The sequence below is a fragment of the Morone saxatilis genome, unplaced genomic scaffold, assembly GCF_004916995.1.
Source record: "Morone saxatilis isolate NCDOM2014 unplaced genomic scaffold, NCSU_SB_2.0 Contig11, whole genome shotgun sequence".
Classification (NCBI taxonomy): Eukaryota; Metazoa; Chordata; class Actinopteri; family Moronidae; genus Morone; species Morone saxatilis.
This window is the reverse complement of record NW_023339663.1, coordinates 13,307,013-13,320,409: the sequence shown is the minus strand read 5'-3', so window position 1 is coordinate 13,320,409 and position 13,397 is coordinate 13,307,013. Positions and strand designations below refer to the sequence as shown.

Genomic DNA, 13,397 nt, shown 5'->3' with positions numbered 1-13,397 from the left:
GGGGGGGGTGAGCAGGAGAGTTAGGAGGTTTGATGAATAGGACTTGACAGGCTACATCACCAGAAACAATGAGAGGAAACGGCATGTTTTGTCCAGGTAAACAGTTTGTAGAGGTGAAATATTCCACAAGCAACAATACAGGTTAAGTCTAGCGGCGTCACAAAGTTGTTAAATATGAACTATGGTTTTGTTTTTGTTTACAATGTACTTCTAAAGATGCTACAATAGATCCATGCGTCAACTTAGGGAGCTGAATCCTCTAAAATCTATCATTAGTAAGGTTTGAGGACAGGCTCTCACAGCTCCGGACACAGCTGTCACTTCAGCTGTTCCCCTGCACTGTACCCACAGTCATAGAGAAGTCTATCTCTCTCTCCATAATCCGTGCAATAGTTACCTCTGCAATCCAAAACTTAAAGATTTCCACTAGCACAGATGCAGCACTAAAACAAAGTGAATGTTATCCAACTTATGCTGACACCACACTATTCACTTCTAAAAATGGGGAGGAATTTGAAGAGGTAGAGCCAAAATACTGTACGCTGCTGTATGTTCCTTATTCACAGTTCACTTCAAGATGGTTCACCGGCCTGAAAAAACTGACTTTGAGAATTACCTTGTCTGACAGTAAAGGGCAGAGGCTTTGTTTACTAAAAAAGAGGAGAAATCTCAGTAATATGAAGATTGCAGCACTGGCTGAATAATAACATACAGTACCTTGGTTGGTTGTCTGTCAATGCATCAGTCTGTCTGTCTGTCTAATACTTTATTTCAGAGCCAACTTTCTCTCTAATCTACCTCTGGCCCATTCTCATCTCTGGTGTTGTTGTTGTTTCTTTTATAATGAAAGTAACAGTCTTCTTGGATGTAGAATAATAAATCAATCTCAAACCCTTTGTGTGGTTGTGTGCAATTTCCAGCTAAGGTACATATTTGTGACTCATGTTCAAAGCCACCCACAATGGCCCCAGACACACAATGGATTCACACTTCAGGAGCTCGCAGACTTGGTATGTAGCTGACGACCAGAGTTAGGAATACACTTGTGGAGGAGGGTTGCTCACAAATCTCGTACTTGGGACTGGGTTCAGTTTTTAAATAGCAATATGTATAATTCTGCATATGAATGACAGCATACTTTCCAGTAGGGCTGCACGGTACGACCAACATCTTATATCGAGATAATGACACATATCACAATCTAGCATTTTTTTATGTAATTCAAAGAATAATTAGTTTATATAAAATTACCAAATGGAAAGGCCTATGTAAGAATTCAACAATTAAGCAAGTAAAAAAACTTAAAATTATATTATATTTATATATTAAATTTATATAAAAAATATAAAAAGATAAATAGAAAACACTTTCTAATAACTATTTTCCACCACATCAATGTGACTCTGTGTACCTCTTTTAGGTACAAGCTCCTCGTTTTGTCTTGGCTGGTTGGAGTCCTTCTCCTTCTCAGAATTACTCAGTTCTGTGTCACGTTCACTCTCTTCCATGTTTGTTTGTGTTGCCTTCATGCAGATTTCCTGCCTGCATTCAGATCGTGGGGAAAAACACAAGGCGCTGTCCAAATGAGGAACAACAAAGAGTGTGATTTATGACAACGAAATAAACAACATACTATGAAACGAGAGACGTTTTTCTATTGTCGCACTATATATTTCATCATCAGCTCTACTTTCCAGCAGGTTACAGCTTCTGTATAAGGCAATAGACTGCATACACACACTTGCTGTGGCCAATTCACACATGCATCACAAGCTGAACAGACATGAGCACACGTCAGATCAACCCATCTGATCTGAAACCAAATTCAGAAGTGTAAAAATATACAATATCCTTTGAAAGCACAACAATAATGAATTATTATATTATTATATTAATCATGTCTAAATCATGTGTTAAATCAATTATTGTCAGGAGAGTCCAAGTGAGCACAGATTGAAGACAATAGTACAGTTTTGACACTACGGCCACCGAGCAAACAATGCAAAGCCTCGCAACACAGATTGAGACTTCTTCCCAATCTGAACACAATGTGCATCCTCACTATAACTTGTATTTTTTGTAAAGCTCTCCATTGACACCAAAACATCACAACAACAGGAAAATAGTAAAATCTCTTTGTTGGCTTCTTAGCAAAAAACAAACAAAAACAAGGCATCGCAGCCAACGTCTGGTAAGGAGAGGGTGAGTCACAGCCCGGTTATTTTGCTGAATCTCAGCAGGTTAAACCTTCTAAGCTTCGTACACCTATACTGTTTTAATACAGCTGAACCCACAGTTTAGCAGTTCTCATTTACATATATTTTCTGACTGTGAGACAAATACAATAACACCTTTGCTGTATGATCAGTATATTTAAATGATCACAGAGGAAATTAGAAACGGACAGGAAGTTGTCGATCTCCACTGCTACACAACCCTCAACAGTCCTACATGCAACCGTTTGACTCAAACATCCACTGCCCCTGTAAATGATTTATTCGCATTGTTTAAATAGTTTTCTTTTTAAAGCATGTAAATATCCTCACTCATACCCAAATCTATGTACACCGCGCACACTACGTACTGTACATAGTGCCATATCCACCTACCTCATGTATATAAAGTAAACTGTTACACAAAAAATATTTAGTCCAGCATCCTTTGCACTCAGCACCATTGTACTCAATAAAACTGATTCTGTTTTCCAAATGCTCAGTTTTTTTCCTGTCCTTAAAAACCCCAGACCAGTATTTTCAGCTCAGTTTTTGGGGGCATGAACAATGCCAGCTTAGTGTGGACCGAGGGCCGAAGCAGAATGACACAGATGCTCTGAGAAAAGATGTTTGGGTACCTTTATGCAGATAAACTAGGCCACTAAATCTGCTCTCAGCTGACAGCTCACATAAATCACTGACCAGACTGGCATCGATACTAGCCTTGAGCTTTTGTGTGAAAGCGCAGGAGATTTGCTATTTTCTTTTTTTTTTTTATCCATTTGACAGTTATTACCAACCAATTTAAAACAGTGAATCCATCATTGTATTGGAGACATGGCAGGAGGGAAAGAAACACGACTTAGGCGAGATGGGCCATTTACATCTCTTCAAACAACTGCAGTCGAGTAGAGATGTTTTTAATTATAGGATGGTTAGTTACTCATCACTTTTATCTCCACAGTTAGGTGTCAGTTGTCTTTTGACCTAACTATTACATCCCATCATGAAGGATGAGAAATGAAGGGGGCTTTTACTATGCATAAGTTCCCCTGCTTCGTCTTTATCTACACCCTGATCCTGTGGAGTCTGATGGAGGGAATGAAATGTACACAAGGAAATTCAAGATAACATTCTTTGATTAAAAATTGTGAATTCTGTACTGAGTTCTGTGGGCTCTGAATTGTATCTTGTCAGCCCACCTTGCCCCTCCATCTCTAGGATACAGTGTTTGCTGAGTGGGTGCCAGGACACAGAGTGATTGTACATACGCAGGTTTCAAGTACAAACAGGCTCCACCATGAATTACAATGTCTGCAAAGAACAGTAAGACATTTCTATACTGGAAATTGTCTTTCAGTATGAATAAGCTTGTTCACGTTATGTAATTATCTGCAGCTCGTGCAGTATCGAAAGAAGACAGCGATAAACAAGTATTTTGACTGAAACCACATTTTAATCTCACTTTCAAACAGATTTGGTGATGACCTACCGTTTTATTTTCCCTATGGTCAACAGTAACCAGCGGCTGTCTGTGAAAATAACACATTTTGCTGGCAAACTTCATCCGCTATTGTTCATTTTAGTAGCAAAACTACTAAATAAGACTTGGCTAATAAACTCACTTTCCTAAATAGTACGTGTCACTGCTGTCATAAGAAGACAACCACTTTTGATTATCAGGAGGAATATTTATGTCGTCACACACACACCCAGACAGGCGTTCTCTCTTATCCCCGCTAATGAGACCTCTGCTCAGGTTGACGTTGGGTGGAGCTGTACAGGAGTTGTGTTCATGAACCAATAAGATACAGGTGTAGCCTCTCCCACGCTAACAGATGCTACAAAACTAATGGGAGGGTCAGAGAAGCGCAGTCTATAAACCCACACAGCCCTCAGACGAGGTTTAATCAGGTAAAATAAGAGAAGACAGCTGCGTGGGTGGACCATAGGTGTGTACAGCATTCACTGTGGAGAGGTAATAAACCTTCTCTCAGCGGTCTTGACATGAAATAGTAGGATAAACGCAGGTGTTATGAATGATACCAGTGTAGCAGAGCCTTTGCAGTGAGCCAACGTGCACAGTAGCATCACCCTCACTCTGTTTCATCCTGAATCAAATGAAAACCTTAATTTGTATCATTGGTTTACTTTAATATTTCATGTCAAAATGGCTGCTATAAAAAAGGGTCTATTTCTCTGGGGCCTCGTAGAGTGAAATACAGACATGTGATTGTCTGTATTTCAGCATGTATGTACTCGTCCTCCAATTTAAGTGGGCTCTGTGCTTGCACATGCAGAAGAGATGCCCTTTTTAAATGTTCACCTCTGCCCCTTAGAGAGGCTGTGCACGCCACTAGAGACCTGACTGCTCTCCAACAAGAATCAGCGCATGAACATGTCCGTTTTACGTTCTTACATATTACAAATTGGCTGCCAAATGCTAGAGACATCTGCACAGATCTCACAGCAGATTTATTGAGCTTCCAGCTTTTTTTCTCACGGTGCACCTGCGTTGTATTTTGTGTGGGTTCTAGTTTATGCTAGCGGCCTAAATTTGACCCCCCCGCTGCGAACGTCATATGTCTGCAGGAAAAGTGTCTTGGTTGGTCGGATTGATATTGGCCACAAGAAAGAGTTAGTAATCTATTTATCTATTTAAAGCGTCAGTTCTTACTTAATCTCCTGCACTATGAACAACTCTATTGAAGCAGGACATCAGCACACAGGATGCTTTCTTTCACACCCAAAACAATCTGTTCACATGGAAAAGGAGTGAATCCCCTAAAACTGCAGCTTTTTTTCTGGAGGAGAAAAGCAAACAATACTCTTTAAATGCACAAACCCTGGCACTTATAATGCTTACTGCACACAGTAAGCATTATTTCACAGCGCTGCGAGAAATCTTAAGAGGCTAAGAGACCACTGGCTCTGGCAGCAGTCTCTCGGGATGTCCAAGCACAGATTCAGAATACCAATTATACTGTGTGAGCCCACATATATAGTGTTGTCAGGGTAAAACCTCCTCTATTGATACAGCAACAGTATCTCCAACCATCCATCGTGTTCCAAAGTGTTGCCTGAGTACGAGTAAGGAGGGACTGATTACCAAATGAAGAACTGTATGGTTTGACTACAAAGTATTCCTCGTATGTTGACTGTGTTTATTCTATTAATATGAGTCTGTGTACTTGTTTTTCCTCCATGTTAAGAGTCAGCTTCACTAGTTCTCACCATTCAAACTAACTGACTCATTCACACTTATGTCTGACATTGTGTTGACGACATCACACACAAACAAAATGGACATTTTGTTCATTTTATAACCTACGTTCATACTTATTTACTTCGTTTGCTTATATTTTCCAATCCTTAACGAAAAAATTAGTATCCAAAAAATGCAGCTATTGTCAAGCTGAGGACCACTGGGTGTTTTTTTTTTTAAATCATAGATACCCTCTGTGTTGGTGCTCCACACGCCTGTTTGAATTTGTACCAGAATGTTAGCTCTTGATCACAGTCACCCCTATGGAGACATGGCCTGCCAACTTCCCAGCTAATGAGTCCAGCTCTGTGACTGAAGCACTTTATAGCTTGTATAAAGTGATGATGATTTCAGATCTGTACAGTAAATGAACCCTGGCACCTGTACAGCACATAAACTATTAGTATAAAATGGAAAGACATCAAGATAGATAGATAGATAGATGAAATGGCAGGAACAGAATAAAAACAGAATAAAGTACAATGAATAACACAAACACTCAAGCTGTTCCTATGGAAATGTTTTGGTGATACTGTCTAGGACGGTAGATTTGTGAACACACCATCAACACACAGACAGAGTCAAGCAGACATCCCGTATATCTGACAGCAGACACAGTATGATGCTTTAAGCCACTTAATACACTCATATCTCTCATTTCCAAAGCCGTCGCACCTGTCAACTCCTTACGTCGGAGGGGGGTTGGGGATCCCACCAAGCTGTAGCCTCGACCATTTTTGTTTTTTGGTTGTTGTTGTTTTTGTTTGTTTACAATACAAGGCATAGCATGACAACACAAACGTACCCTTGCCATATGATGGGAGAGCTCGCTTTACCTGTCATAACTCCATCTACTGTAAGACATGCTCCTGTTGCTGCTGACTCCCTCCATGTCTCCGGCGAGCTGGCTGGACTCGAGCTGGGATTGTCGAGACGGTCCAAAAGCTTCTTTTTTTTTAAAATAAAAATAAAAAGCTAAAAAAAAAACTGCTCCTCTGCCCGTCTCCTTCCTCACTAATGCAAACGCGTATTAAAGGAATCGCCGTGCAGTGCCTGGGCAGAGAGGCTGTGCGGAGCCAGTCGCTGTCCTATGGGCTATACCACTACAGAGGAGGGGAGAGCGCGAGCTGTCAGCCGCACCGTGCACGCGCGGATGCTGGTTGATTTCATTCACGCGGACCCACGACGCTGATTAATATTGCCGACAAAATCCCTATACAGACTGCGTGCTGCGTGTCAGTGGCCTCGGACAGACTTCGATCAAACTGCCCAGTGTCAATGGATGAAACTGTGATTTGTTTATTTTGATTATTGGCATGTCATGACCGCTTATAGCCAATAGCAAACACTGAACCTGTTCACTCCTTTGCTGATCAATACAAAAAAACAAAGGGCTCAGAGAGCAGCTATGCAGCAGCCCGCATGCACAGTTCTTTTCTTTCATTGGTGCTGAATTCATTTGGATGTGGATGTGTGCACTCTCCAGAAGTAATTTGCCAGGGGTGTCATTTAATGCAAATTAGAACAGGCATCATTTTGATATTTTTCACAGGATCAGGCTTACTTGCCTATTGCTTATTGCATTAAGGTCAGGACTGCTGCTCCTCTAAGGTCATAAATTGGATGTCTGCACCGCTGTGATTTTGTGGAAACATGGAGGTGCTTCAAAACAACCTATTATTAGGTCAACCAGTCCATAGAGGAGAAAATGTTTTAAAAGGAGCATGCAGGAGATTTTCTTGAGCTGCCATTTCAGTACTCTGTGAACCCCAGTATCTGCCATGTAATATCTTTTAAATAAGCCAACATGGACATAAAGGACACTGGAGCTATGGAGATCCTTTAACCTTCTGTACTAACCTCATTTTCTCTTGTGTCTATCATATTCTGTCTTTACCGCAGCCAAGTCTGGACACTATGGTTTGGTTTCAAAGCATTTTGAAGATCTTCAACATCCCCACAAGATCTCTATGACTCACAAAACACACACAATGGCATATTTGCCTATAATAAAAGCTTATAAATCTTATTGAGTGAATGGTGAGTGCATTGGGATTGTTGATATTTCTTCTACACTTGCTCATAGTCACCAGTAGTGTTTAATACAAAAGGCCAGATTATATCTTTATACCAGACCACAAGACCAAAATCACTAAAACAGAAGTCTGTTACACATACAGCTAGGTTAAGACCTTAATGGCCCTTTTGTGTTTAATCTTAGTTTGTTATCCTCTCATCCATCCAGATCCAGAATTTTACTGCTACAGCACAATGTCTGTTCATATGACAAATGAGCCAAGATGTTTACACTTCAAAATTCTGTCATTGTCTGCAACCTTCACAGTGCAGGCGGCGTTTGAGTGCATAAATTTTGCAAATGCACACGGCCTTCTTTAAAAAGCACTTTTCTAATTGCAAAATCAGCCACAAAGGAATAAAAGCACAGCACTCGGGAGATGTATGAAGTAATCTGTCAGAAAACAGGAACAGCCCTATTTTCACAAGTAGAGTGACTGTCAAAATTACACATATTGTATGTGATAGTCTAACTGGGAAATTACTCAGTGATAATGCCCTACTTGATGTGTTTACTCAGTTTAAGACATTCACCTACAATCAAAGATCAATTAGTCAGGATTTACTATTTATGGCTGGATGAGTGTGGTGTGTAAACGAGGGAATATCTTTAGAAATAATGGTGTTCATCCCTTCAGTTGAACACTTTTAAAAAACTTTTTATGTTGCACATTCTTCCTTTAAATTATCACCCATCTATATGTCTCCAATATTTTAACCCCTAGTGGTTCAAGCATTTAATGACACTTTGCTTAGCCACAACAACCCCCTTGTGGTCAAATATGTGCATGCATGTATTAACACTTTTAGGTGTGTGGATTAGACTGGTTGGTTTTTGGTTCGGACACCCTGAGCAAGGTAGGCGTGCCAATTTTTTATTTGTAGCCATCCACTCAAGGGTCTGGAATTATTTTTTTGAATGTAGTCTGTAAACAAAAAGAAAAGAAACCGAGAGAGACACACACACAACCTAATAAACCAAGTATTTCAGAGTCCTTATTGGATCCTTTGTTATTTGTTATTACCTATTGTTTTTGGAGATATGAGAGGTCATATTGATGATGTAACACCAGCTGGAGTCATACTGTGAAAAACAATGGGATACTGCATCACGGATTGACTTCAGCATTAAAGCTCACTGACACGAGGCTCAGTATGTAAGATTCAGGTCTATGCAGCTTTTTGAATCTAGAAAAAAAAGATTCTCTTCCCCATCTGGCTCAATGACAGATTTTATTTTAGCACCAAAAGCTACACACAGGGCAAAAGACACTGATACGGAAGAAAAAGAAAAAAACAGTATGATTTGGATGAACACTAGGGTTTGCAATAAGATGGGAAGTGGTATTTCAAATCTGTGATTATAATAATTGGTGTTGGTTTAAAGCGCCTATTTAAAGAGCAGAATAATTTCTAAAACCCCCTAACACCTGACCTGGTATTTTACACTCTGAGCTGGTGGCGGACACCTCAAGATAAATATATTATTATATTCTCCATTACTAAGCCACAATAAGAAAAAAAACATTCTTGGTCAAATCTGGGTGAAGAATCCAATTATGCAAATTTGGGCCAACAGTCATCTTCAGTTGAACATAATCAAGAGAATTAAATATTCCTCTTTACATATATACACAGCCGTGCTGTGAAGGTGTTTTCACTTATAAACATATAAAAATACTTGTCAACTAGTTTGATAAGAAAATAATGTATAAAAGTAGAGTAGAAACATTTAATCAAGTCCATTACTTCCATCATCTGATTTTCTTGTTGTTTATATTACAAGATGATGATATGAAAAACAAACTGCAGTACTTCATTTGTATGCCTGAACAGAAGTACAGAAGTGGAAAGGGAAGGCAGAACAGTGTTTTGTGTCTGTGGTGATTATAGCTCCACAGGTGGCAGGTCCGGTGAGTTCATGTCCCATTGGAGAACGGCTGTTTTACGATGTGCATCTCAATGCTTCCACTTGTCCTGTTTTTTTTCCAGCTGGCAGATCATTTGGGGGGGGGGGGGGGGGGGGGTTTTAAAAAAAAAAAAAACAAACAAAAAAAAAAAAAAATTAATGTAACAAAATAACTCAAGGACACAAAACAAATACACTGCCACTGTGTTATTGGAATGATATAACAGTTATTTGATCTATGTTTGACAGAATAGAGGCATTACACTGGAATGATCTGAACTGAACAGGGCTCTGAAAAACTTCTTGATTTGCAACATTTGTTGACATTACTTGTCAAACGTTGAATATAGAGCATACAGTGTTCAGTGTTTTGATCTGAAATCATGTTAGTTGTCAAAGATAAACAATGCGCTACCAATAAATGTATGTACTGCTTCTTAGAAATCATAAAACGATGTATAATGTCCAATTTTGACTGAATCGCCACCTTCGAGGAAAGACATTCAGACAAATTAGCTACTTTCGGTACATTGAGGAGATGGTACAGGTCAAAAATCCTTCAATCTATAAGACTTTTAAAAATCTAATACAGTAGACACTCCATATTTGGCAATTGAGATAAAAGCAGAAACCACACACAAAGTAAAGAATCCACGGCAGAATGCCAAAAAAGTTCTATCATTGTAGCTTTAAGGGCTGTCTAGGCATTATATTTATATACATACTTATATATTCACTTTCATATATGCAAAACCAAACTCAACCTCACACACTGTACTGTGGTGATTTAATAGGTCATTAGAAATACACTTTGAAAATCACAACAAATGTCACATATGTACAGCAGATTAGCACATGGGAGTAAAGGTGGATATGGCACAACATACACAAAGCTTCATAAGATAATCTCTCTGCTCTGGTCAGACACTGGAAACTAAAGAAACTCATTAACATTCTGGATATAGTTTTCATTCAATCTCGGTAGCAAGTACAAATGTCACTACAAGGCAAGAGAAGTCCTTCAGAGTACAAAACATTAATTTGTCAGGCTGATTAAGAAGGCAATGTTTAGTGTTGGGACTCTCTCGTGTGAATTAGATTACAGCTGAAGGTAGAGTGGTGTTAAAATTTGGCATTGTCAGTTGTCCATAGTGATGTCCTGGGGACAGCAGTTTCCTGGTCAAAGTATCTCAGAAAAGGCTGTCTGAAGTCATGCACGTGGAGAAGGCAGCGGTCAGTCATCCACTTAGGATGTGATGTCAGGCAGAGTGGGTGGGGTGGTAGAGAGTAGCTGCATGAGTTACAGTGATAAGGCCGACTCAGACGATCACACAATGGCACCCGGTCTTGTCTTTCTCTTTTCTTGTAGGTTCTGGCGACGGTGGACATTCCTGTTCTTGAAATTTCCTGGGAGTTGGGAGAGAGCAAAACTATCATGATACACTGGACCGTGTACTTTTGAGATCTTTCTTCTTCTTCTTTCTTTTAAACAGAATGATTAACATACAATTTCATTTTCTTCATTGTTGTTAAATATTAAAGGCCCTGAAACAAAATTGGTTATTTCTGTGCTTTATTATCTGAGTTTTTTCTATCTGAGCTTCAAAGTGGGCAGGAAAATGGTAATGTCACATAAATCCATGTACCAATAATATGTTTTAATTAAAATATGATGACAGTTGTGGGGTGGTTTGCTTTTGTTGCCAGGCCACTGCCAATCAAATCAGATCGAACAAAAGCCACACAGTCATGATTTTAATATTTCTGGGACGTTTTCTGCCTTTATTTGACGATGGCAGACAGGAAACAGGGAGAGAGAGGACTATGACCGAGCAACAGAGGTTGCCGGTGACAGTTTCAGCCATGCAGCATGTAACCACTCAGCTACCAAGGCATTCCACGGTCCTGGTATTTAAAAATTATTATGGGTACTTTCTTGGCTAGCTGACAGCAGAGAGATGACAGTAAAAGAGCAATTCATTGTCGGCGACTTAATCGCTAGGGCACCAATGTGTCACCAGAGAGTTGTGAATATTTAATGCTACAGCAACATGTGCAACATGTACCAACCCTTCACTGCACTCTGTATTGCCATCAGTTACCACAGCAGTGCCTGAATGTTCCTGTTTTTAGCCACTGTTATACCTTTGACAAACCACAAATTTGAGTCACTGAAAGATCAGAAGGGAGACAAAATGTAAAAGATTCCTCATTAAATCACGTACCTGATTACTCTAACCAGCTCGTGGAAAGCCTGGTCTACGTTCATACGGATTTTGGCTGAAGCCTCCATATATGTGACCTTTAATTGTCTGGCCAGCTGCTGGCCCTCTTCTTGGGTTACCTGAGGCAAAAAGAAGAAAAGAAGAATGATAGGCTGACACTTGACTGTAAACTGAGGTATAAAACATGTGCAGTATTTTCCACAATCGTTCAAAAGAAACCACGTGTTTATGAAAGACATACACACAATGGTTGAAATGCATATAGACAAAAACATTACAGCCAAAGTAAACTCCTTAACTAACTGAGTGTCCATGTGTGAAGTCCTATCATCTTGTTCTACCCAGTTTGTACTCTTATGATCAGTCTAATTAAGTTATCCTAGATATTTAGACATTGTCATTAAATATTTAATCTGTTAACTAATAATCCATGCAGGAACAAAGTCAAACTAATTATTTGTGTAGGGCACAAAGCTGCATTATTTACTGTAATACTGGTGTAGTACAAAGTGAGTGCTTTTTTTCAACTCTGTAAAGCTTCTTCCTTTTCATTACATAGTGTTTTCATTACAATATTGTTAATCACCAACAAACACGAAGCAATTTTGCTACGCATGTCCCACTCTTAATTGTATTTCATTTTGTAATTTCTCAGGTGTACACTTAAATTACTACAAATTTAAATTAGTATGTATACTTCTGGGATGTAGCTGGATTCTGCCTTCATCATCTTTTTAAAATAACTGTACATATAATCAGGACCTAAGAGATGCAGAAAGTAATTAAGTTAAGATAAGACTATATTCCTCTTATAGCCACAGACCAGTTAACAACCAGCTTTTGAAGAAACTGGGCTGATGTAGAGGAAGATGCACAAATGTTTGTCAAAAAGATTAAAGCAAAAAAAAAAATATTCAGGGTAAATATAACAATGCTTACCCATAACATTTTATTATCAAGTTAACTGTGCAGTAAGTTATCACCATTATCTGTAATGTTATCAAATACAATGTCTCTAGCATAGAATGAATGAATAATAAGTAATAAACCAACGCAAGCTCATGTCACATGATGCTTAAAATACTAAACACTGATTTCAGTGAATAAATCCCACTGACAGTAAATAGCTGTATCTGCCTGTAAGGCTCCTTTTCACCATAAGGGGGTGGTGTGGATTCACTGCAGGAAGTGACAAGCCACTGCATACAACCAGAAAATTCATCATTTCATCACACTCCCTTTTCTTTCTCTCATCCATCCTCCCCTCCTGACGGCACCATCACTACAGTCTCTCTTTTATTCTTTCACTCACATCCTGTTGTATCTTTGCAGCTAGGTGCAGCTGCATCGCTCGCTTCCACTTTCAAATATGCAAATGTGACTCCTCCAGACTGGTTGATATTATCTCTTCAGATGATCAAACAGTGGTATATGTTTGTCAGTCAGTGGGTTCAGATCTCTGCAATCTGTTGGACTTACTTGTCTTTGTAGTTCCAGATCTGCTTTGTTTCCTACAAGGATCATAGGGAATTCATCTCTGTCTTTCACTCGGAGTATTTGTCTTTGGAATTTGTAGATTTCTTCAAAGCTGTGAAATATATTACATGCTGTTATGCGGTGTTTTCTGCACAAACACGTTATATAATGTTTTTACCATACATTCATCTAAAAATGCACATGTGCCCAGTATAGCCAATGACCCCGCCCAC

At 39.2% G+C, this 13,397-nt stretch overlaps 1 protein-coding gene across 1 annotated transcript in view; it reads right to left on the bottom strand.

The window, feature by feature from the left end:
* Positions 1–9,900: 9,900 nt before the first annotated feature.
* The window catches only part of rras2 (RAS related 2), a 25,633-nt gene continuing 22,136 nt past the window's right edge, over positions 9,901–13,397 (bottom strand). The window contains exons 4-6 of the mRNA XM_035652234.1: positions 13,168–13,276; positions 11,689–11,807; positions 9,901–10,870 (exon numbers count right to left, since the gene is read on the bottom strand). Of these exons, the coding sequence (XP_035508127.1) occupies positions 10,783–10,870; positions 11,689–11,807; positions 13,168–13,276 (316 nt within the window). The 3' untranslated portion in view covers positions 9,901–10,782. The remainder of the gene's footprint in view (positions 10,871–11,688; positions 11,808–13,167; positions 13,277–13,397) is intronic.